The sequence below is a fragment of the Typopeltis vanoorti genome, chromosome 13 (genome assembly GCF_054136105.1).
Source record: "Typopeltis vanoorti isolate ZY-2024b chromosome 13, IOZ_Tvanoo_1.0, whole genome shotgun sequence".
Taxonomy (NCBI): domain Eukaryota; kingdom Metazoa; phylum Arthropoda; class Arachnida; order Uropygi; family Thelyphonidae; genus Typopeltis; species Typopeltis vanoorti.
Window position 1 is genome coordinate 50428668 of NC_143561.1, and position 27075 is coordinate 50455742.

The following is a 27075-nucleotide window of genomic DNA, read 5'->3' on the forward strand; positions in this document are numbered from 1 at the left end:
TATTATTAGGTGCTAAATGCACATAATAATATAAAAAAAAATGGGCCATTAGAATTATGCCTAACAAGAATTACTTATTTTTTTTTATTTTAAAATAAAAAGAAATGAATAAATGCTTTTTTTTTCACTAAAAAAATAGAATCTGTTTTTTGATTTACAAAAACTCTCTTTAAATAATAAATAAATATACAGTTTTCTCGAGATTATTCAAACTCATGTTATAAATAAAACACTATTGTGGAATGAATCTTAAAACCATTAACTCTGCTAGAGCGCGTTTCGCGAGATGTTCTATTCAGACTAGTAACTGCAAACACTAAACAGTTTATATTTATTTATATGGACTTTTCGTAACTGTAAAAAATAAGTATTTTATTTTTAGAGCTATATCATTTATAATATTAAGTAAATGTTCCTGAATCTTGTATGGTCTTTAAAAAATAAGTGAATATCTATTAAAAACTGGAAATGGATTTTTATCTTTCTATGAATTGTTTAAAATTTCAATTTGTGACTCATGACAAGGTTTGTGTTAGAATTTCGCATTTTTTAAAAAATTTCTTGTTGAAATATGCACGCTTTGGTTTTAAGTGAGCAAAAAAGTTAGCTATTCTATTCGTGAATATACAAGGATGTACAAATATGTAACGGTTTCATGAGCAATGTAGAAAATCATTCCAACGTTATTGTTTATAAATATTATCATGAATATTTTTATAATATTGATATTCAGATATTGTGATCCGATGATGGATACGAACAGAATTCAAAGCAAATTTATACACTTATATCCTGAATATTTAGATATTATATATGAAATATCCTACAGCCTTTAAGCCTTTTTTGGTAAATTCTTTTATGAGTTGATACTTTTTCTTGTAACATTTGTGGATACTGCAACATTAATAGGAAAGTCGCCAACTGTTAATATCCTTGATTCTATTTCCACTCACATAATCATACAATGAAATTACGCCCAGGCTCAGGCGCTGTAATCTTTCTTTTGTAGAAAGCCTTAAGTAAAAGAAGCATCGCATGTTACAAGAGACAGTAAAACAAAGTAAACTGTGTAAACACCGCATAGATAATACGATCTATTAAACTTTTCAGTCGCTAGAATATAATATGCCTACTTTGCGTTCTTTTCATTAAGGATAATGCAAATCTCACTCACGAAAGTGTAAAACCTATCATGATTGAGCTAAGAATTATATAATCAGGGAACTTAGTTTCTAAAATTAGAACCTAAAATTAGTTTCTAATATCAATATCAGAATGCAATCAAAAACCAGTGATTGCTTATTAGTGCCGTAATTACTTTCATGGGCCCTGTGCAAGATTTTATTTTTGCCTCCCCCTCCTTTTTTTTTGGAAAATAAAACACGATAGAAATAGATCGATTAATTTTTAATTTAATCAAAAACTATACGGAATTGGCCTCCACGGTGGCAAAATTTAAAATTTAAAATGAAAACATAATACTGAATTATTTTTTGATTCCCCATTTCAGCCCCCCCCCCCCCCGTTCTGGGCCCTGTGTACCCGTTGCACCTACCTAGTTACGGCACTGCTTATAATCACAGTTATTGTAACAATATTTTGTTCAGGGGAGAGCTAAACTTTCCATATACCAGTTATATGCTTTTATTATTTATTAATTAGTTATTAGTGTCCGTCCACAGATCTTGTTCAAAATCTGACAAGTTTTATGCTTTCCGGATTAGTAATAAAAGAATGCACCAATAATGAATGCACAGGAAGATATAAGAAATACACATTTCAGTTAAGTTTAATTACAGTGAATTGATGACCATGTATAATCGGCCGTTGACTATGATTTATTTCTAAAATGTAAGCCATTGGACATTTGGGGTTTAGTAGTAATTCATATGTAGAGTGTATTCCAATATCAAAATTTATTGATGTATTTGAAATATATATTTAAAAAGAAAGAAATACTAGAAATGTTGCTAGTATTGAACTTTTATTTTCCCAAAGAATTCACAGTTCATTTAAGAATAAAAATTTTCAATAAATTTCAGGATTTCAACTACGTGATCAGTCATGAATGTTATTTTCACTATATTAGCAGTAACTACTACAACGGTGCAAATATTATTATTATTATTATTATTATTATTATTATTATTATTATTATTATTATTATTATTATGTGACACCTCCAGAGAGTCCAAAGACTCTAGGGATTCTATCAATATAAACCACCACCCTTTGGTTATTTTGTTACGATTTTAAAGACATAAAAAAAAAAAAAACATTTTGATTATCTTGTTATTAACCAAGAGTCGGAAAGCATATTAAAGCAAAAGGTTAACAGGGAGAGAGAGAGAGAGAGAGAGAGAGAATTGTAGATGGGTTAAAATCTGTTACGTCATTACCATAAAGGAGAGGGGGGGGATTAGTAGTAGTTAAACTGCATTTTGTAATTATCTCTATGATTCTAAATTAGCGTCTTCAAGTCTAGCATGATGTTCTGCTTACGGCATTTATAGCCTTGTTCTCAGGATAAGAATATACTAGTCATTATGATTTATACTGTATATGTATATAAATCATATATATATATATAAATTTTTATATAACTCTTCTATATATATAAAAATATAAGCCGAAATTTGAAACGTTTTTATGCCACGTTTTTTGTCTTACCAGCTTACCAGCTCGGAACTCGAGGGGGGGGGAGGCGTAGCCCTCCTAGTATTTATATATAAAAACAATATACGGTATATATATATATATATATATATATATATATATATATATATATATATATATATATATATATATATATATAATATATATATATATATATATATATAATATATATATATATATATATCATAGGCTTTTACTCGGTTGTTGTGATACATTTTAAAACAGATTTAATGATTTAAAAAACCGAGATAACTTATAAAGATTTTAATGAGAATAATACAACTAGTTTCAGCTTATAACAGCCTTCCTCAGGTATTCATAAAGGAAAAGAATAGTAATAAACATTGAAGTATCTAAAAACTGGAAATTACAGGTAAAAATTGCCACACATAATTGATACATAAAAAACGCTGTATTTTTTCAAGTTGTTCCAACAGGCGTGCCATTGTTTATTGCAAGTGTGCGTGCAGGCTCACGTGAACGCCAATATTGAATAACTGCAGCATGGCTATCTGGGATGTTATAACTCAAATTGTTGTTTAAGTGGACAGGGTTTAGCAGGATTTCCCTTGATTCTACAATGTTTCTCTCAAACTCATCATCACAGCGAAAAATATTTTCTGATCTATCCCAGCAAACGGAGTAGCTTTGTTGATCATCATTAGGATTATTTGAAAAAAGAACATGACTGGATAACGCAGTTGCATGAGATCTTTTGTAAGAGATGTCTCTCTTATACTCTTCTATACGTTGTTCAATAGATTTATTTGTTTGTCTAAAATAAGGGATATTGCAATCGCACCATAATTTATATACACCTGGATATTTTAGGTTGTGATGAGTAGGCTTTGGATGGCTGATTAGAGAAAGAATTTTAGGAAGTGTGGTGAAGAACGTCCTGATGTTGTATTTTTAAGGACTTTAGCTAATTTTTTAGAGACTGTGCTAATGTATGGAATGGAGATGCTACCTTTAAAATTAATAGTTTCTGTTGTGCACTGCCTAGGAGGATCCAGAAGAAATTTCTTAATCGTTTTTTCAGAGTATCCATTTTGTTTAAAGATAAGAGTGAGGTGATTTATTTCTTTTTGTAGTTCATCTGGTTCATTCAAGAGAGAGAGAGAGAGCGTGCTCTGTGTCCTAAGGTAGATATAGTTCCAAGTTTTTGTGGTGGAAAATGATGAGAAAGATTATGCAGATATCTATTGGTATGAGTAGGTTTTCTGTATATAGAGATTTTTAATCTTTCAGAGCATCGTGTAAGCATGACATCCAGGAAGGGTAAGGAGTTATTATTTTCTAGATCAGCAGTAAATTTTATATTAGGATGTTGGATGTTTAGATGATGAATAAATTCTATGAGAGATGTGTGCCCCTGATTCCAAATAATGAAAATATCATCAACATATCGTTTCCAAACTTTTGGTTTAAATGAGAAGGAAGATATGGCTTTCGTTTCAAAATCTTCAAGGAAGATGTTAGCTAGAACTGGGGACAAAGGATTGCCCATTGCCAGGCCTTGTTTTTGTTGGTAAACGGAGTCCTGATATCTGAAGTAACCAGAATGAATGCAATGTTTTTATAAGGCAAACATTTTTTTTTTTTTGGATAATTTGTCCTTTTAGTAATGTAAGTACCTCGTCTGTAGGAACTTTAGTAAATAAAGATATAATGTCAAAACTTGCTAGAATGTCATTTTCATTGATGGGAATATCTTTTATATGAGAAACAAAATCTGTGGTGTTTTTGATGAAAGATGATTTATTGGAGAAACACTTGAGGTACTTTGCTAGATATTTGGAAAGTTTATACGTAGGTGAGTCAATTCCTTCCACAATTGGGCGAAGAGGGATATTTTCTTTATGTATTTTGGGAACTCCATAGATGCGTGGGATAAGAGGATGTAAAGAGCGTAAAGAGAGGCGAACATTATGAGGAAGTTCACTGGTAGTCTTTAACATGTTGTTTGTGCGGTTTTGTAATTCTCTTGTAGGATCTTCCTGAAGAATTGAATATGTCGAATTATCTTCAAGTAATTGAAGCATTTCGTTGTGGTAATCTTCAGAGTTGGGATGACCGTGGAATTGCCTTTATCCGCAGGTAAAATAATAATGTTACTGTTCTGTTTTAGATTTTTTATGGCTTGTCTTTCAGCCAGAGAAATATTATCTGTTGGAGGTTTAGCATTATTGATAATGAAAATCGATTCAATACGAAGAAGTTTCGCCAAATGATTAGGAATGAGTGAACTTGCCTTTTCTATTTTTGTAAGAAGAGATTCTTCAGGGATAAATTTTGATGAGGGAATGAAATTGAGACCTTTGCTAAGAATATCTGTTTCCGCATCCGTTAAAAAATCTAAAACAGAAGAGGAACATTATTATTTTACCTGCGGATAAAGGCAATTCCACGGTCATCCTCAACTCTGAAGATTACCACAACAAAATGCTTCAATTACTTGAAGATAATTCGACATATTCAATTCTTCAGGAAGATCCTACAAGAGAATTACAAAACCGTACAAACAAAGTTGTTTGTACGGTTTTGTAAAGACTACTTTGTTTGTAAAGACTACGAGTGAACTTCCTCATAATGTTCGCCCCTCTTTACGTTCTCTACATCCTCTTATCCCACGCATCTATGGAGTTCCCAAAATACATAGAGAAAACATCCCTCTTGGCCCAATTGTGGAAGGAATTGACTCACCTACGTATAAACTTTCCAAATATCTAGCAAAGTACCTCAAGTGTTTCTCCAATAAATCATCTTTCATCAAAAATACCACAGATTTTGTTTCTCATATAAAAGATATTTCCATCAATGAAAATGACATTCTAGCAAGTTTTGACATTATATCTTTATTTACTAAAGTTCCTACAGACGAAGTACTTACATTACTAAAGGACAAATTATCCAAAAAAAAAAAAAAATGTTTGCCTTATAAAAACATTGCATTCATTCTGGTTACTTCAGATATCAGGACTCCGTTTACCAACAAAAACAAGGCCTGGCAATGGGCAATCCTTTGTCCCCAGTTCTAGCTAACATCTTCCTTGAAGATTTTGAAACGAAAGCCATATCTTCCTTCTCATTTAAACCAAAAGTTTGGAAACGATATGTTGATGATATTTTCATTATTTGGAATCAGGGGCACACATCTCTCATAGAATTTATTCATCATCTAAACATCCAACATCCTAATATAAAATTTACTGCTGATCTAGAAAATAATAACTCCTTACCCTTCCTGGATGTCATGCTTACACGATGCTCTGAAAGATTAAAAATCTCTATATACAGAAAACCTACTCATACCAATAGATATCTGCATGATCTTTCTCATTAATATAATTACGGCCATTATAGTATGTTTTTTGTTTAGGAGTGTCCCTTATTTTAATACATTGGCTAACATTACTCAAAAAAAGGGGTATATATATATATATATATATATGTATATATATTTTAGGGCATTATGGGTGAGTATAGAAGGCAATTATGGCAGAATAAAAGAGGTGGAAAAATTTTGTACATACCTTGTTTTTGGTTCTATGATGCCTTCCAATTCCAAGATCTTGCTGAAGGTTGTTTATAAACGGGGGGGGGGGGGAAGGAACATGGGGGTGTGTTTGGACGCGGGAAATAAGTTTGGAAACCCGGGTTACTATTAATAATATATATATAAATATATATATATATATTATTTTGTTTAGGGCCGCATTTTTTGTGGGAGGAGGGGGGGGAAACAAAGGGGAAGGGTGTCCTTATGTGGAAACTGGGACAGGGGTTAACGGGGTGTGGACCGTTTCGGATGTCGTCTGACCGTCATCGGAACCTTGTCGGAATGAATGTAGGGCTATGTCAAGGCTGCAAGTTGCATCTGCCAAATTAGGGCATTTGTGCACACAAAGATATAATGTATATAAATTATGCTGCGATTGCAATATCCCTTATTTTGGACAAACAAAGAAATCTATTGAACAACGTATAGAAGAGCATAAGAGAGACATCTCTTACAAAAGATCTCATGCAACTGCGTTATCCAGTCATGTTCTTTTTTCAAATAATCCTAATGATGATCAACAAAGCCACTCCATTTGCTGGGATAGATCAGAAAATATATTTCGCTGTGATGATGAGTTTGAGAGAAACATTGTAGAATCAAGGGAAATCCTGCTAAACCCTGTCCACTTAAACAACAATTTGAGTTATAACATCCCAGATAGCCATGCTGCAGTTATTCAATATTGGCGTTCACGCACACTTGCAATAAACAATGGCACGCCTGTTGGAACAACTTGAAAAAATACAGCGTTTTTTATGTATCAATTATGTGTGGCAATTTTTACCTGTAATTTCCAGTTTTTAGATACTTCAATGTTTATTACTATTCTTTTCCTTTATGAATACCTGAGGAAGGCTGTTATAAGCTGAAACTAGTTGTATTATTCTCATTAAAATCTTTATAAGTTATCTCGGTTTTTTAAGTCATTAAATCTATGTTTTTTTAAAAAAAAAAAAATATATATATATATATATAGGGAAATAATAAATATTGTGTGTGTGTTTGTGTGCGCGCGCGCAGGGCCGTCGCCAGATTAGATCGCGCTCTAAGGCAAACAATTAAATATTGCCCCTGATGGATTATAAGATAAAATATAAGAAAATCTCCAATTGCTATTTTGTGTTTATTACAAGAGAAACATTAATCAAAACGATTACGTGATAATATTAATTAAATGTTTGCTCTACGGGGATATCGCACCATAAAACTGTTTATAAGCTCTTCTAAATTTAAATTATAAGCTATGTCCGCCTCTATCGATATAGTTGCTATACCAACCAATATTTCTTGGATCATTGCTGTTCGCAAATAATTTTTAATTGGTTTAAGCTTGGAAAAACTTCTTTCCGCACTTGCTACGCTAAGAGGAATTGTTAGCGTAGCGACGGCGACACAATATGGCTGAACGAGCGCCCTAATTAAGCTGTGATATAAAGCAGGCTGCCTCTATGCTACATCCTGTCGACGGTACTCTGTGTTGACTGTGCATAAAAGACCGAATTAATAATGAACAAATTGAAATCGAAACCATGACAGAACTACGAACCTTTGCCCCTGTAATCTTTTCAATTTTCAACACACACACACACACACACACACACACACACACACACACACACACACACACACACACACACACACACACACACACACACACACACACACACACACACACACACACACACACACACACACACACACACACACACACACACACACACACACAGAGAGAATGTGAATGAAAGCTCAAATTCTGTTCCAATTTTTTTTTTTTTTTTCCAATCAGAATTTCGGATTTTTTCCTTTAAATCACCAGCACATTTCACCATGAAGCTTTAACAGTCATAATGCGCAAATCAGTTAAAGCTGTAGCCAGACATTTTGCTTTATGAGGAAAGTATTCCTCCATTCAATTTTTATTAAAATATAGCAGTACTTAAAACAGATTAGTTGTTACTCTCAAAGTGGTTTTAAATATTTGCTTCGTTTAAAAGGAAAGCTACTATATCCACTCATTGGAACATAGCTGACTTCGATTCTCTTTATGACGAGAGGTATCGTTTTATGAGCTTTCCAGTTGAAGGAGAGTTAGCTGATCTCATATAGAGATAGCAGGATTTTTTCTACTCGAGACTCGGGCTTTTCATACCAGCATACGTGGAAAATCGGTCAGAGAACACACGCAGGCAACTGACAAATACTCCTAATGGCATGTGGATGGTAGTAACGGCCTTTGTGTGTCGTTGGAGAATGATTGAGTAGCGTTTAACAGTGGGTTGTAGTGTAAGGTTACTCCAAATGAGTGTTTAGCGTAATAAAAAAACACGATTTTTCACTACCCGCATGTGATACTTAAATTATAATGAATATTTTGGGTGAAAATTAAAATTCATTTTTACACTTTAATTTCCATGTGCTGCCTCGCTTCTAATGAAAATGCGCTTGAAGGAATAGCCACGTCCATGACAATTTTAATACTTCATTCCCTTCAAAACTGTGGCTATTTTATGCCTCTCTTCCCTTTCCATAATCACTTCACCTGGTCTTACTTTTGAATACCATTTACGTTTTCTGTCAAGAAGTCTCTTCTTGGAATGACAGAAAGTTCAGGTCTCTCTTTGCACGACAAATTTGTTACTGCTATAGCATTCACATTCTGAACTTCCTTCCGCTCCTTTATATATATATACTGTATATATATATATATATATATATATATACAGGGTGTTCTGTGTATATATATATATATATACACCGAATAGTGTATATTCGGTGACTTCACCGAGGTGTATATATATATATATATATATTATATATTATATATATATATATATAATATATATATATATATATATATATATATATATATATATATATATATATATATATATATATATATATATACAGGGTGTTCGGGATAAATTTGACATATTTATAATTAATTATATTTTTCCGTAAGTTACATGTATTAACACACACTTCTCTTCATTTAAAAGTTTGGACCCTTCTTCATTCATATACAAGATGTCAGAAAGGATGGATAGCTGGAACCCACCTGAATCATGGAAGAGAATAACTTGTATCATGATGATTCGTGCCCGCCATCAAAATAAGGATATTACGACTGCTGCCCAATGCTCCCTGAATACAGTAAAAACAATCAGGCATGAACTAGAGACTTGCAATGGTGACTACGAGGATGTAGCAAGAAGAAAGATCCCTAGCAGACGATCTGATTGCGTTCGTACAGCAGAATTCCTCGCAAATCTGCAGGAACAGGTGTTGAAGAACCCTGGCATTGGAATTCGGGCTTTGTTCGTGGAGTTGCTAACTGTAGTCAAGCCCTGGATAACAAGGGTAGCCAATGGTAGGCCGTATGTATGGCAGCAGGATTCGGCCCCTTGCCACACCTCTGGGAAAAGTCAAAAATGGTTGTCTGAAAATTTCAACGACTTCACCAGTCCAAATGTTTGGCCTCCAAACTCCCCAGACCTTAACCCCATGGATTATTTTGTATGGGGCGCAGTTGAAAAAGACACCAATCGCACTTCCAGTAATACAAAAGCCCAGTTAATGGATAAAATTAAAACAGTTTTTGCGGCCCTTCCCAGGGAGACTGTAGCATCAGCTTGTTCGAGGTTCCGAAGCAAAATTGAAGCTGTGATCGATGCTAATGGTGGTTATTTTGAGTAAATCTTGTTGATAGTATTGTAATTAACTCTGCCTGTAATGTTTTTTTTGTCAATTCATTAAATTTAATAGATACAAAGAAGATTTTCTTTTTCCTTACGAAACTGTCAAATTTATCCCGAACACCCTGTATATACACATACATATACTGCTTCATACTGGAACAGCTTCTACTCATGGTGGTGGTGGTGGTGGGCGTAGATTGACATTGATTTTGATTGTGTGTGTAGTAGGAGAATTAAGTAGTGGGAAGACGGTTAAATGTGTGTGTAGCAGAGTAGCCTCCCTCGATGAGTCATCGGACTCGTCACGTAATAGTAATAATTATTACGCGACACCTGAGGGGGAGGGATTCATCTATGGAGATACCCATTAGTAATATTTTTGTCAGTTACCTGCGTGTGGTATACTGCTTTCGCATTTAGTAATTATAATCTCTAGAATCTTGCAAACCATCTCTGTTCAACAGATAACAATGGAATTGATTAACGGTCTCTCTCTCTCTCTCTCTCCCCATTGATTTCCTCCACTCTGTACTAGCATAGAATTTTATCTGTGAATACTCAACAAAAATGGACATTGTTATATTTTCGTCTGCGTCTAGTGTAGTTATTCGCATGACGTCATTTTCATGCCATATGGTCACTCCCGTACCTCATTGATAAACACCAGGCAAGGACAAAGGTGATAATTTATCCTTAATAGGAGATAAGAAAGAATTATTATTTTAATGGCTAATATAGCCTACTTTCATTTAGGAGTGCCCCTTTTTTATAATGTCATTGGCTCTTTACTCAAATCTTAGAGTATTACTGAAGGAGAAAGCAGAAATTTTCCTCCTATATTATTCTTCATATATTATATTATAAACTTGATATATGAAGAATAATATAGGAAGAAAATTCTGACACACCTTTTTGGATGTTGTTTGTTGTCTCCTTAACCTGGCGATATGCATTCATATTATGGTAAGAAAGAAGATATCTTCCTGGCTGGTTTGATGTTGATTTACTATACAGATTATATTTGCAGGGAAATCCTTATTTGTTCAGAAGTCACTTTAAGGTAGGGTATATGGATCATTTTCATATCAGATTACAAATCTGGCAGAAGAATGATAATTATCGATTATTTTCTTAGTGGTTTCGTTATATCCATTAAGTGATAGAGTGAGTTATATTGATTCCAGTGTTTACTCGAATCAAACAAACAAAGATGCTCATACACTACAATAGCTCTAAATTTGATTGACTTTTTGAATCGTGTGAAGCCCTACACAATTGCCCTGATCTTAATTGAACAGACTTATATGCCTGTCTTGGGAAGCATTTGGCATTGTCTATAATTTTTATTTTATTTATATTATTTTTTAATTGCATTAGGTACCAAGAGATGGTTGTACTTGATTGACTATCTCTTCATCGGTTGCCACTTATAATTTGTGATAAACGCCAGGTAGGATGTTTATCATGGGCCAGCTATCTTTGATTGGCTACTGGTGGAGATTGAATTGCCCACTCAGTCTCTAAAAGCTAGATAGGGTGAAATGGCCTCGCCCACTCCCTTATAAGGGATTAAAAGGCATAAGCTGATTATCATTATATTATTACTACCTTATTTTCCCTGGAACTAAGTGTTTCCTCCTACTCGTTTAGCTATATCCAAGGCACATGCGGTATGTTCTAGCAAATTCTGCTTTCTCCCTCTCTAGTTTCCTTGACATGTGTGAAACTGTTATTTTAAAATGACTATCACGCATGTTTCCATTAAACTACTGGTAAGTACTAGTGTTGCCATTAGTAATCAGTTACACAGGAACCCTTTAGCATTGGGAAAGTTGCCAACGGCAGTTAGATCAAACCACTAACACCTTTTATTCCCTTATAGGGAGTAGGTGGAGACCATTATAGCATATCTGACTTTTAGAGATTGTACTGGTGGACAATTCAATCCCCATCAGCAGTCAACAGAGGTAGGTGGCCCAAGACTACCACTAATTATAAGGATCATCCGATGAAGAGACATCTGACGTGTCGCCATCTCGTGATCCCTAACTTTAGCACAATGTTATTGTCTGAAATAATGTGGAATCTAGGATCAATTTTCTTAAGTTTACAGGACAAAAACACTCAGGATTCTGGAAGAAAAACCAGCTTTTCCGTGCCAAAGACCGATTAACTCTGGAACTGGCTGAAGAAGGCTTAGGAAAGAAAATTATTATTATTATTCCTGATACCTCCAAGGAGTCCGAAGACTCATCGCGGGAGGACACCTACAACTGTCTCAACCACTACACCGATCCTCTAATACGAATCATCTTCATCAACGCCATCTACCGCCCACCTCCCCAACCACAACTAGTATTTTTTTTGTCTGTAAATTGCATGTGTTCTGATGCGGGATGAAAAACCCGAGTTTCCGGGAGAAAAACCCTGCTATCTCCATATGAGATCGGCTAATCACCTTCGATTGAAATCACCTTCGATTCGAAAAGTTTATCTATGTGACGACTAGACTGCAAATTAAGACTTTCTTTGGGCAGTCTACCATATAAGGATGCAAAGGCCCCTTCCACTGAGCTATACCTGCTGTATATTTTATTTATTGAAATTGTCACACTATTAGTTGCTCAGCTACAAACTTACAAAGGTGCTAAAAGCCTAGCTGCTCCACTGCTGTTAGTGATCCCTCCAGCCTATATCATAAAAAAGTTATTTTCGATTACTCAGAACCATCACTCTGATCTCTGAATCTTTTTTCATCTTTGTTGTCTGTCTCATTTGATTTATAACTATAATAGATGCCGAAACCTGTCGACGCTCACCATTTCTGTTCACTTTTCCGGGTTATTCTTTTAAGTTTCAAGACTTAAAACTCTGTTTTTCGAAATATCAGCTCATGCCACCATTGGTTACCACCGAGACTATTCTTCTAGGAAGTAAAGCATTTCCATAATGGTGTTTAATATGGATTGAAAAGAGAAAAAGTACGCCAAGTTTTATAAGTACATAAGACTAACTAGCTCTCTCAATGTCATGTGAAAAACAGACAAAAATTTGATTACATTACTAAAATATATATATAACATATTACAACAGAAAATAAAAACCTCTAAGCCTTTTTATACTAAAGTAAGGTGGAGCTCCTTTAACTTTTTGAAGATAAAAATGGAGCTCACAAGAATGTCAACTATATTTTTATTATTCCTTCCTGACCCTGTACTTGAGGATCTTGAAATCTTAAAAATATATTATGTGTGATTACTGCACTGTCTTTGGGGATGTTTGCAATTATGTGAGAGTGAGTGATCAAGAAAAGCATTTTGAGCAGCTTTTATTGGAAACTTTAGCATTGCTGTTTCTTCATTTCATGGACTACAATGGATAACACTTTAATTACCCCAATCTATAAAATAAAAGAAATAATAAATCGGCTAACACCTTTTATCACTTATAAGGAGGCAAGGCCATATTAACTCTAACTTTTGGAGACTGGGAAGGCAGTTCAATTTCTCACCAGTGGCTAGTCAGGGATAACAGACACAAGCTATTGCTAATTATAAATGGCATCCGATAAACAAAGGCAGACAAGTGTCCACATCTCATGGTCCCCTAATCTTAATGCAGTATACTAATGTCTGAAATAGTGTGGGTTCTGCAGTCAATTTTCTTGAGTTTAAACGGAGAAAAACTGTTTCCAGGAGAAAAAACTTGCTGCCAGAAATCGACTAATTCACGAACTGGTCGAAGGAAGGCTTCGAAAAATTTCCTGTAGTCGGCGACTACAGTCGAACTTAGGATGGTCATTCTTTGGGCAGCCTAGTGCTGTGGATGTAAATCTAACAGCAAAGAAGGAACAAAATCATTCTGCTGCGTTATTTCTTTTCATGAAAGAAATTTGGAAAATGTTACTCACCAGACACTGGTGGGGAGTGGTTTAAAAAGGAACTTAACATAATTTAGGTGGCATGTAGACTGCAGTTCGTGAAATAAGCACTCCCCAACCCACAAGAGTTGTTACAAATATGTTTCAAAGCGATTGCATTTTATCAAATTTGATATTTTGAATCCTTATAAAAATTTGTCGATCCATTCCCTTTTTGATTCAGTTGGCAATTTGCATAGTTAAAACGTGTCGAAATTATAGACTGAAATATTCTGAATTGACAGATTAGAAACTGAATAAATACATATAAATAAATCAATCAGCTAACGCCTTTTATTCCCTTATAGGGAGTAAGCGAGGCCTTTATACCCTATCTAGCTTTTGGAGACTGATGGGGGGGGGGGGCAGTTCAAGCTCCATGGGTAGCTGGCCCATGTCTATCACTCATTATAGCAGCCATTGATGAAGATGGCTGGCAAACAAGTGCTACCATCTCTCAGTACCTAACCCTAACATGATATGTTACTATCTGAAATAATGTGGGTACTTGAGTTTCATCCCTTGAGTTTATGGGTTGAAAAACCCGCTTGCCCATGCAAGTGATCGACTAACTCGGGAACCGGTCGAAGAAAGACTTAGAAAAAGTTCTTCCAGTCAGCGACTAGACTTGAACTTAAGTCTAACTTCAAGTGACCAAGTACAGAGGACGCAAGCGCCACTTTTACTGAGCTACACAGGCCTTAATAGAAACCGATTAGTTTGGAAATTATGACATATTAATATATGGTTGTTTTGGTTTAAATAGGCAGCTTTTTACGAGCGAAATTATTCAAACTGATATTAACAACATCACACTGACTGAATTGAGTATAATGAAATACTGTATTTAGAATCTGTCAGTTCCTTTTAGGTTTAGAGTACACTACCCAAAAATATTTATATTGCATATTTATAAAGAAATACCGTGTAACTCAGTGGAAGTGACGCTTACATCCTCTTTGCTAGGCAGCACGAAGATAGATTTAAGATCCAGTCTAGTCGCCAAATGAAGGAACTTTTTCAAAGCCTTTCTTTGACTGGTTCCCTACTTAGTTGATCTCTGGCCCAGGCAAGTAGTTTGGAAACTCAGGTTTTTTGTCCTGTAAACTCAAAAAAATCGACCATAGAACTATTTCATTTCAGACAAGAACATATCCTATTAGGTACAAAGATATGGTAGCACTTGTTTGTCAGTCTCTTCATCAGTTGCGACTTGTAATTAGTGAGTCTTAAGCCAGCTATCTCTGAATGACTACCAGTGAAGATTGAACTGCCCACTTGGTCTCCAAAATCTAGATAGGGTTAAGGAATTACCTGTGCCCTATAACAGAAAAGGCATTAGCTGATTGTTTTTTTTATTTAGTGAATATATTGAGAATGACTAATTTAGAGAAAGATCCAGTGAATTAAGATTGGTGGCAGAAAAATAAATAATTTAAGATATGCAAATGATACATTTCTCATAGCAGAAACAAAGGAAGATCTGGAGCAGTTGATTCTATTAGTTAAGAGGGAATAACAAAGCCAGGCTTAATTTAAACATCAGCAAAACAAGTGATGGCTTCTGGCAATTTAGAGGGCGATAAAAATGGAGATCGTTGAAAGTTACGATTTACTGAGGTCAAGAATCAGAAATTATGCTAAATGTGAATATGAAATTAGAAGGATAGTCATGGGAAATAAAGTTATATTAGAATTATCAAAGTAATGGTATTCCCAGTAGTGATACATAGATGTGAAAACTGGGTTATTAAGAAAGATAAAAAGCGAACTGATTTATTTGAATTATGGGCGTTAATGATACTATTAAGAATCTCATGGAGTTCAAGAATGACCAGTAAAGTTTTAGGGTATAAAGACAGAATGCTCCTTGAAGGCATGATTGTTAAACAGAAGTTGATGTACTTTGAACATGTTATGCTACAATATGAATAATTGGAAAGGGCAATTGTGTTAAGGAAGATTGAGGGAAATGAGAAGAGGAAGACTGCAAGAGTTGGATGGACAACATAAAAACTTATTACTGAAATAAAGGACAAGTGGCCGAGTAGAATGGCCTTTGTTCACAAGATCGCTAAGAATTGAAAAGGATTGGATTGTTCATAACAACAACAACAAAAAAAAACATCATTAACGTGCTGCGAATTTTTACACTTATTAATCTTTAACAGAAGTATCACTACGCCACAGGATCGAGCACATTGATGCAACTTTGTAATAATCATGATAATTCTTGATGAAAGAATGAAATTATTGAGGATAGAAAATTCAATTTTGATCTAAGTGGTCTTATTAAAGGCTAAAGGCTTACCCTAATCAAAGGGATCCAGTGGTTTTATTTTTTTTAGTTGATTTCATCCTTGGCCCATGACTGCTTAATTTTTTTCCTGTTGCAATTCAATTAGAATAATAATTGTCATCATTTATCAAAAATAAATAAAAATAGATGAATTTTTTTCTCCTAAGCCTTTTCCCAACGGGAGTGGAGGCATAACTGATTTAGCTATAACGGTTGAAAATTGATTTGAATATTCCTGCGGTGAGTTATGTCGCCATCTTGTATAACCAACGCTCATTAATATTATGTCTGTAACAGCGCGAGTTCTAGGATTTAAAAAAAAAAGTTAAATTCAAGTTTCCAGGAACAAAGATACAATAATCTTACAATCTGAAATAATAAAAAAAAGTTATTTTCTTCGACTATTAGAATCGCATTTCTTCTAGCAGATGGAAACATTATACACAGGCCTCAAAACTATTTGAATTGACGTTTTTTTTTTTTTTTTTTAAATAAATTTTGGACATTTTAATAGCCAAATCAAGTAAAATTCATGTGAACAGCATATACCCCAAAACAACTTCGTTGAATTGTTGCGATAACGAATGTCACTTGTTAGAATCCGATAACAAAAGCACCAACTGCGCTTGCTTACTTGTTGAGCACCATTCAGTATATTATTATCACATGACATCTCCAAGGAGTCTGACTCTTCATGGGAGGGCACACTATTCTACTAAACGCAACTTACCATTTGTCATACTTAATCCTCCAACTGCACAACTACTATCAACACACAACATCTACTGCCCACTACCACCAGTATATTTAAAAATAAATATAAGCCAACATGGTGTTCTATTTTGCCAATGAAAATTGTTACAATACTACTGAACGTTCTGAGCAAACTGTCAGAATTGTGGCTAACCAGATCTGCAATAAATATGTATTTATTCTATATACAGTATCTTACTATTATTAGTGTCTTAGCTCTACTAATGGTAATTGCCATTTGGAATCTTGTTCTTAAGGCTTAAGTGCTGGGAGATATTCATGTTGGTCTTAATGGAGTAAAACAGCATTGAGAAAGAATTAAAAATAATATTTAATTCTTCCAATATTTTGCCTGTCACAGAGACGCATTCAGTGAGTACACACCCACCCACGAAGATAACAGAACCGAGTTTTGTGTTGCCTTTAAGAATTACATATTATTTTAAATTCTTTTTGAATGCTGTTTTACTCCATTAAGATTGGGAATCATCCTAGTAAGCTGAAAAGCACAAAAAGAAAGCAAAAGAAGTCATTGAGTCATTAAGTCTCATCTGCCAGTTATATTTTCGTCAGAAACGTTCTTGTTTAATAAAGTTGCTGGCGATGAAAATAGAATGTCTTAGAAAAAGTTCTACAATTCCACAAAACAGACTTGGATGAATCATTGTGCAAATTTTTTTTTTTTGTATCTGCACTATATATAAACAAAATGCTAGCAGTCAAATTAAGACCGCTAAAATAAATTAACCCATAATTAAAAATAAATTAAAGCAAAAGAAGTCATTGAGTCATTAAGTCTCATCTGCCAGTTATATTTTCGTCAGAAACGTTCTTGTTTAATAAAGTTGCTGGCGATGAAAATAGAATGCCTTAGAAAAAGTTCTACAATTCCACAAAACAGACTTGGATGAATCATTGTGCAAATTTTTTTTTTTGTATCTGCACTATATATAAACAAAATGCTAGCAGTCAAATTAAGACCGCTAAAATAAATTAACCCATAGTTTAAAAATTATATTTCAGTTAATCTTTTTAAATAATTGCCAAACTTTAACAATTTTTCAAATTAAAATTCATATAAATTTTATATTGCTATGCTTTTACCATTTGAGTATTTCAGAATTCAGTTTTTAACTTAAGCTTAATAAGTTTCTAGAGGGCATAAATGTAAGTTTTTTTTATTTATTTTTAATTTTTTTTAGGTAGCTCCCAATAGCTTATTAAGGTAAAATATCTTGTCATCGCTAAAAAAAAAAAAAAAAAAAAAAAAAAAGATGGAGGTAATATTTTTATTTATTTCATTCCATACTTATCCATATATATATATATATATATATCATACGAATGTACTAGATTGTTGGAAATGATAAAAGATGAGCATGATACAAAGATAGACCCAAAAAGTATTTCAATGAAATTAAAAAAAAAAAAAAATCTGATAAATTTATACGTTGACTACTCATAGCTATTTTCAAAAAATTAAACAAAAAAAAAAACGTATACTAAAATATTAATTATAAATTAAATTAATACTTTCTTATTTCGAAAAGAGATAAAAAAAGAAGCATTGAATAGAGTCAGATGGAAGTCAATGGTTGAGGCCCTATGCTCCGCAGGGAGCGAAGAGGATAGGTAAGGTATATTTCGAAAACGCTACACTGCCATCATCACGGATTAAAAAAAAAAAAAAAATGATATGTGCACGCTGGCACTAACACTAGGCAAAGTCGGGCCTAGAGTTCTAAACGGCGTCCACTAGTGGGATAAATTGGGCATTCTTAGCTGTTGGGCTGAAGATCTGAGAATTAACACTTCCCAAATTTGGGGGAAGTCTCATGCACCCAAATTTGATAGACTTGGAAACTTTTTCAGCTGAGACATTCGAGAAATAGCCTTTCATATTTGTATTTGTTGCAGTGTGATATAAAGAGGGCTTCTTCCAGCGTATCCTGTGTTGGATGTCCAAAGCATGGTCAGCAAGCCCTCAGTAGCTGCATTGGTGGAACCGGATGTAGTCCTTGTGTTCGGAAATTCTGATATTGCCTGTCCTGCCTCTTTGGCCGCAGTATGGAAAGTGGCTGGTCTTTGGTGGAGCGGATAAGAGATGCCAGTTTTTTTTTTTTTGTGGTCTGTAAGTGGTTGTGAGATCGTATTTCCTTAGGAATTTATCAATTTTTCAGATGTGCCCCAGATATATGGAATGGTGATAGATTCTGAGTAATTTCTGCTCTGAAGGGAGGGAGGGGGATTGCAGTTAGAGGGTTTTAATATTTTTTTTGGGAATTGTAGCCATTAGCAAAGGAAGTGTTGAGGATATGGTCAAGTTCAGCAGTTTGGGCTCTGTTATCAGAACTAATTATGCTGTTATATAGGGTTTTTATAATCGCATATTGTTGTGTGTGTGTAGGGGGGGGGGTGACTGCTGGTGAATGTATCTACCTGTATGTGTAGGTTTCTGTAAACAGAGAACGCCAGGTAAACCGGATTAATTGTTTAGATGTTAAGAAATTGTAGAGCGTATCCAAAGCTATGTGGCCAAATGGAGAACACACCATCTACGTGGCATAGCCAGTGGGTTTATGCCGGGCAAAGTTTAATGCTTTTTTCTTCAACGGTCTCCATAAAGAAGTTAGCCAGGGATGGAGAACTCAATTTATTAAAGTTTTTAATAATTAATATTTTAGTATACGTTATTTCCTGCAAAATAATGGTTATGAATATTCAACGTATAAGCCTATCTACCAGAATTACTATTATCCGCGGAGATTCTATCGCACGCAAGATCCATCAATACAGCAAGTTGAAGACAGATATCCAAAGAACTGAATAGATTTAGCCTTTTTAAAACGTTGCCGGGATAATAACGTTATCTCGAATTGTGTGAAACTGAACCACCGGTTTCCTTCACCCAAGGCTGTCCGCATTTACATGCGCACTAGCTTCGCTCGTTTACGGGAACAGATTGCCGCTACTCGCGTTCTCCTGGCCAAGTTCTCCGTAAGTTAGAAGAAGAGCTTGCGGCGACGCTGAACGTCGATCTTTGGACGAATCTTTCCGACATCTCGAACGCATCAGCAGACAAAGAATTTTAATTCTTTGTCTGCTGATGCGTTTCGTATTGAAATACGAAATACGATGCAACATCTGCTGATGTTGCATCGTATTTCAAAAAATACGATGCAACACATCAACATGAAAATCTACATTAAAAAAAAAAAAATTCACCTTCCAAGCCTCAACTACCTCCTAACAACAGAAAGAAGTTATCATTCTTCACCCTGAAGCAATCGCCGCACATAATTACGCACTAGCACATAAGAAATTAAAGTAGAATTCTAGTAGAAGAAGAATCCAAGTAGAAAGGGCCTCTGCCTTTCCAACCGTATTGCCAACATCATCAGACTGGATGTAGCCAAGGTACTCACTCATGCTAAACCACCAAAGAGCAACCTCTCGAGGAAAGAATTTGAAGCCCTGCAAGAAATTAAAAACACAGAATGACAGATAAGCAACATGCCACTGTGGTTTTAAACAAATTAGGTTACATAGGCAAGTTTGCCTTCTTATTTCTAGATCGTTCTACCTACGTCCCTATAGACTATAATCCCACCAACACACAGATCAGAACACTCCATAGGCTCTTTAAAAAGATTACCTCTTGGCCTGTGGAAGTCACAAACTGAAATCTTATAACTCTACCCCCCCCCCCCCCACACACACAGCTTGCACTATACCTGGAGAATAATACTGGTATTCCAACAGCCGAACATCTTCCATGTGGTGCCTACTTGGACTGGAATACTTAGAAAAGCCTCAACAGACTTTTAACATGGACTAGCAAAAATCCATAAACAAAATGTGCATTATGTCCCATTGTGGATGGCACTGATTCACCCACATCCAAATTAGCCCAAGTGCTCACACAATATACTGACAACACACTTTCACATAAAAAACTCGCTCACTTCAAAGCCAGTAGAGAAACTCACACTGACATAATGGTCAGTTTTGGTGTCTCCTTTTTATTAATTAATATCCTACTCAACCTTAGACCTCATCCAGGCCCGATATTTCAGCCCTGTTTCAGCTCATCTTGAACTCAGGCAAGGAAAATTCTGCAAACAGATAGAGGGGACAGCCATGGGCTCTCCACCCCTGGACTTCATGAGCAACGGTCTCCTTCATGGAGACCTTTGAAGAAAAAGCATTTAACTCTGCCCCACATAAACCCACTGCTTGGCTAGGCTACACAGATGTGTTCTCTACAATTTCTTAACATATCTAAACAATCAACACCCCAGGATCCAGTCTGTCTTAGAAAAGGAAAACAACAGTCTCCATTCCTACACAATGATGGATTCCTGGCATTCTGTGTATCTACAGGTTTACGGAAAACCCGTAGATACATTCACCAGTTATAAAAACCCTATATAGCGACATAAGTAATCAGTTCTGATAAGTGTCCTAACTACTGAACTTGACCATATCCTCAACACTTTCTTTGCTAATGGCTACAATCTCCCCAAAATATTAAAACCCTGTAACTTTACCTCCCCCACTTCAGAGCAGAAATTACTCAAAATCTATCACCATTTCATATATATGGGGCACATCTGAAAAATTGATAAACGACCTCACAACCACTTACAGACCATATAAAAAATTGGCATCTCTTATCTGCTCCACCAAAGATCAACAACTTTCCTTAGATCTACCAGGTCCCTTACAGTTGCAAACCATCCTACTATGGCCAAACAGGCAGAACAGCCAATATCAGAATTTCTGAACACAAGGATTACACCTGGTTCCACCAGTGCAGCCACTCAGGACTTGCTGACTACGATTTGGACATCCACCACAGGATACAATGGAAGAAGGCTCTGTATTGCACTGCAGCAAATACAAATATGAAAGGCTATTCCTCAAATCTGAAAAACTTTCCAAACCTCAACAAATTTGGGTGCATGAGACCCCAAAATTTGAGAAGCATTAATCCTCAAATCTTCAGCCTAACAACTAAGACTACCCAATTTAGCCCAATAGGGGATGCCGTTTAGGACTCTTGGGCTGACTTTGGTTGCCTTTCTTCAGTCTCATTTTCCCTGGCTGCATGCACATCTTTGTTTTTTGTGATTCCTGATGATGCCAATGTAATGTTTTTGAAATATAGGAAAGTATTAATGAAAGTTTTTATAATTAATATTTTAGTATTTGTTATCTCCTGAAAAATAATAGTTAAAAATATTTTTTATTTAGTTCTACAAAATTTACTGCACGTCAGAAATGAATATGTCCATTCCAGATGTATAAACACAGCAGACATTAAATGATGTGCTTGTATCACAGCAAATGCTAGTAGTGGCATATTGAGGTAGTCACTGACATGGTGTACTGAGATTTGACCAGTTATTTCACCTCTGCCTAGAGAAAGCTTGTTAATGTGAAAGGCCAATGAAGGGTTACAAAAACTCTGCTGTTAGGATACTCAATTCTTGTAAAAGAGTAATCTAATGGCATGAATGAAATGTATGAAACCTCAGGGTCTGATGTTCTGTAGACAGGAATACAAGAACTAAAGGAATAGAAAATGGTCATCTGGTATGATAAATTTCAGTTTGCTGTTGTTATATGCTAAAGGCAGTATGAAACAGTGGATCCACAGTAACAGGTAGCAACTGCAGGCTACTGGTATTTTCTTGTCACAATCTCATGAAACAATGTCTGGATACCATGGTCTACTTGAACACTGCTACTACTAGATGTATCCACTCATGTTCATTTTATCCATCTGTTGAATTACTTTCATTAGGATAATGGCCAATGGTATACAAGACATGTCTTTTGTAAGGTGACAATACAGGTGCACTTGTTCAGTTATTACATCTGAACGAATATAGTTTTTAGTGAATTGTACTCCAGTATGAGATGATTGTAGGATGCAATCAAGTGTATACAGATCGGTGTTCATATGGAATGCTTTCAAATGAAGAATTCATGTTACAAGTTTTGAGGCTAAATCTAAGTCCAACATTTAAGTAGATGTACATAATGAATTAGCTACTCAATGTATGCTATAGTATCAAAAATAGCTATGTAATTATTTATAATATTCTAACTTTTGTATAGAAAGAATACTAAAACATCAGCCAAAACTATACTCTTAACGCTATGCAGTTTTATTAAGTTTTTTGAAAGAACAGTAGAAACAAGCAATTTTCTTCGTTAATACATATAAACACCCACTGGTGTTTATTCTGATCCAAAGACTGATGTTTAATTGCTCAACACCTCACTTCCTGCTAAATTTGCACAGGAATTTGTGCTAACCACAAGAATTCGCTAAGTTTTCCAGTGTATCCTGAAAGGTAAGTACAGTGTCCCCCCCCCTTTTCAGTTAGGCTACCATCTTGTCAAGTTTTCAACTCACAGAAGATCAGAGATTGAATATGCACAATTTGTCTTCAGTGAGTAGATGTACACATCACTGCTATTGATGGCATCTGTATTTTTTCCCAAGTTTTTTTGGAAAGCTAAGATCAAAGGGACACATTTCATTTCACCCAACTGTTTTCTAGAATAGCCTTCCCCTGTGAAATATTCCCCAATGACATAAAAAAGAACATCAACAGATTTCTTTCTCTCTCTTAACCATTGCCCACTAGCATCAGTTTTGCTATTTGCCTTGAAACCTCATTTGAACATCAACCACAATTCTCTATGCTGAAAATAAGCTAGGCAATTATCTTCTCTAATTTTCTACTCACTGAATACATGTAAATCAGAGAGTAAATATGCAATTTTTTTTCACTACTACAGAAGGGCCTGTTTCTGTATTTATTTCTCAAAATTCTACATATTAACAGAATGGAAATTCATGAACCACATTATATTTACTCTCTCTCTTTTTTTATTGTTGTTGTTGTTGTGGAAAGTTAAGATCAAGGGCACAAACTATCCCTAAACACAACTAGTATACTTATATGCTTTTTAATTTCTAGCAGGGACCAGAGCACCTGCTATAAAGGTATTTCATATATACCATTACTCATACATATCAAGAAACACAACTAGTTGCAATAGTTCAACAGCACAACACTTTTGTCTCCAATATTCTGCAAAATTCAGCAGGTTTCTTTCCTGAAATTAGCATTACATACACTCAGTGAGTGCATGGGGAAGAGAGCTTCATTCAGTGCTGTTATTTCTAAACAGAACTCAATGCAGTTCACAGCTTAGAAAAACTGAACTTAGCAATCTTAATTTTGGTCTTATGCCCATTAAAATTAGTTGGCTACTCATAATTCTAAAGCTATTCACCAATCAAATCACAGACCACAAATTTATAGCATAATGTAGGTATATAAGTCCAGTTGATAAGTTTTGTTTGGTTGACAACAAAATTAAGGCATTGCTAACAAAACCAATTGGTCTGACGGACTAAATGATATTCCCTCACTTGTTAGAGGACTTCATATTTAGTCTCTCTCTCTAGAACAGGATTCCCAGTTTATCTCATCCTCAGCTCATCAATGAAACAATGAGCATTATTCATTTTCCATCCTTCCATGGGTGGAATTTCAAATAAAGGCAATTTATTCAAGTATAAATACAGGATATACAGGATACACATTATTTTTCCAATCTGCTGGAGCACATAAGCCTAATACACAATAGTTCTAGTAATATATATATATATATGTGTAGAAAGTATTTTACCTTGGGTATAATAAATGTTAAAGATACCAAGCTGTTTTTAAACTTGGTTTTACTCCATTTCCCAAGTAAGCAAACAGACAAACAAGTCAAGTTTGCGCCTGCAAGTGTTGCAAGTCTAGCTGATCCTGCACGTAGTGCAAGACCAAGGCAACTCATGGTAAAAGTAGAATAAGCTCTGATCACTAATCTTAATATTTACCCTTAATGCAAAGCACATCTCATGAAGGAGATGTATGATGCTTTGTATTAGAGGCAAGGGGCCACTACCCAGACCGGTTTTGACCTTTATTGAGGTCTCATCAGTGGGAGCCAGGCTAGAAATACCAAGATTTTAGTAATACAGAGCTTATAAGTATTTTACCAGAACAAGTTACCATAAGGTGTTTTAACCTTATTAAATAAAAATCTCAGGAGATATAGATGTAGAAAGCATTTTACCTTGGGTATAATAAATGTTAAAGATACCAAGCTATTTTTAAACTTGGTTTTACTCCATTTCCCAAATAAGCAAACAGACAAACAAGTCAAGTTTGCACCTGCAAGTGTTGCAAGTCTAGCTGATCCTGCACGTAGTGCAAGACCAAGGCAACTCATGGTAAAAGTAGAATAAGCTCTGATCACTAATCTTAATATTTACCCTTAATGCAAAGCACATCTCATGGAGGAGATGTATGATGTTTTGTATTAGAGGCAAGGGGCCACTACCCAGACCGGTTTCGACCCGGTCTGGGTAGTGGCCCGGCCCCTATAGACGAGCTGCTCCTGACTCCCTCCTTAATTAATTTTTCATAGAACACGTGTAGCTAAATAAAATGGCACCATAGTTCTAGCAGAATCATTCAGGAAATATAAGCAGTATACTGGTATATATATCACTACAGTATATGTTACATACGAAAGATATTTGAGCATGGATGAGCTGCAGTCTTCAAATTCCCTATCATAAATATTAATGCTCAGTTGTGATTATAATAGGCACTGCACCCACAAAAAATAGTTTTATGAGGAAGAGTAATTGAATCGCACTTTTCATTTTCATCCACGTGAAAAATCATTATCTAGCAATGGTCTTTGCACTGTTCCAGTTGTGTGAAACATGATAGTATAGGAGTGCTCATATTGTGACATCCTGGATTATGGATCTTCAGTTAATTTCTTTCTACAATTTGCATTATTATTAGCTGCCACCATTTTTAACTATTACTGAATAATTAAGGACAATATTTAAATCACACTATTGAAAATATAAGTATTATGAGAAAAAATCTACAATTTTTTTTAGCTTGTGAAATAAATCTGTATTTAATATTTGTAAGAAATTGTGAAGATGTTTATGCTAATAGTTTTTTAAATTTTTTAATGAAGTAATTTTTATAAGCGTTGATTCACAACGTTCACAGCATAGTACTATTATTTTAGGAAATTACTCACCAACTTTACATACATGGCTCACTGATGCAAAGAAATGTGCATCAGTTGTTGAATGCAGTACCAAGTACTGTGTTGTTGGAACTTTATATTGCAACTTTATGTCCAGGTGTCTTTATAGTTGCAACAGGACAATAACCCATCTGAAATCCAGATATACAAAGAGTGATTGATGGGCCAGGTCTAAGTCGAACAACTGTGAGATGAGGTGGAGAGGTATGTGACAAATTGCCACTATCACTATATTCAGCAACTCCATAAAAAACTAAGCATAAAATAGAAGTACTTCCATTAAAATGCATATCACAAATTGGTAGAGTGTGCACTTTCTGCCAATTACAATACAGCAAGGTATGCTTGTACTATAATCTAAAGGGCAGCCCACATCATATTAAAAAAAAAAAAATATATATATATATGTTACTGCTAAAGTGCGAAAACTGTTAATGTGCACATTACCTAGCTAATCTGCAGATTAACTGATTTGCTCCGTTAACGTGCGGAATCAAGAGTTTTCCGCATTTTACCTAGGTAACGTGCACATTAACGGCTTCCGTATCATTAAAGTTCAAAAGTTTGTTTCTCTCATTTCCTTTCCCTACTCCTTCCCCCCTCTCCCTCCACTTTTAGTTTGGTTTTTTAATAAGTAAACATAATTTTATCATGTTTTTTTTCTTAATTGTAATAATATTTTAAACCGTTTGATTCCTTGTATTATATTAATTGATTGATGATTGATTCTATCAACTAATTTGTTGATTGTTTGATTGTATTAACTTGATTCTTTAGATATCAAAAAATAAATAAATAACATTATCTTAATTTAAACATACAGAAACGTTGCTGTTGTTCCAGCACAGATCTTATTTTCACTTTAACGAGTGCCTAGTAGGTAATGTGCAGATTATCTAGGTAATTTGCAGATTACCTAGGTAATTTGAGAAATGAAACAATTTTCCGCACATTAACGGATCACTGTAGTTAATCTGCACAATACCTAGATAATCTGCAGAATAACTGGTTT

The 27075-nt window shown here is 34.8% G+C and overlaps 1 protein-coding gene across 2 annotated transcripts in view; it reads left to right on the top strand.

Annotated features, from left to right (window-relative positions):
* The first annotated feature begins 295 nt into the window (after positions 1–295).
* Positions 296–27075, top strand: part of fest (wurstfest) — a 29276-nt gene continuing 2496 nt past the window's right edge. Inside the window, exons 1-2 of one of the 2 annotated variants that reach the window (XM_090402586.1) lie at positions 296–525; positions 18110–18187. In XM_090402586.1, the coding sequence (XP_090258712.1) occupies positions 18182–18187 (6 nt within the window). In that variant the 5' untranslated portion in view covers positions 296–525; positions 18110–18181. Of the gene's footprint in view, positions 526–6851; positions 7028–18109; positions 18188–27075 lie in introns of those variants that run through there. The other variant, XM_090402587.1, reaches the window with a different exon arrangement.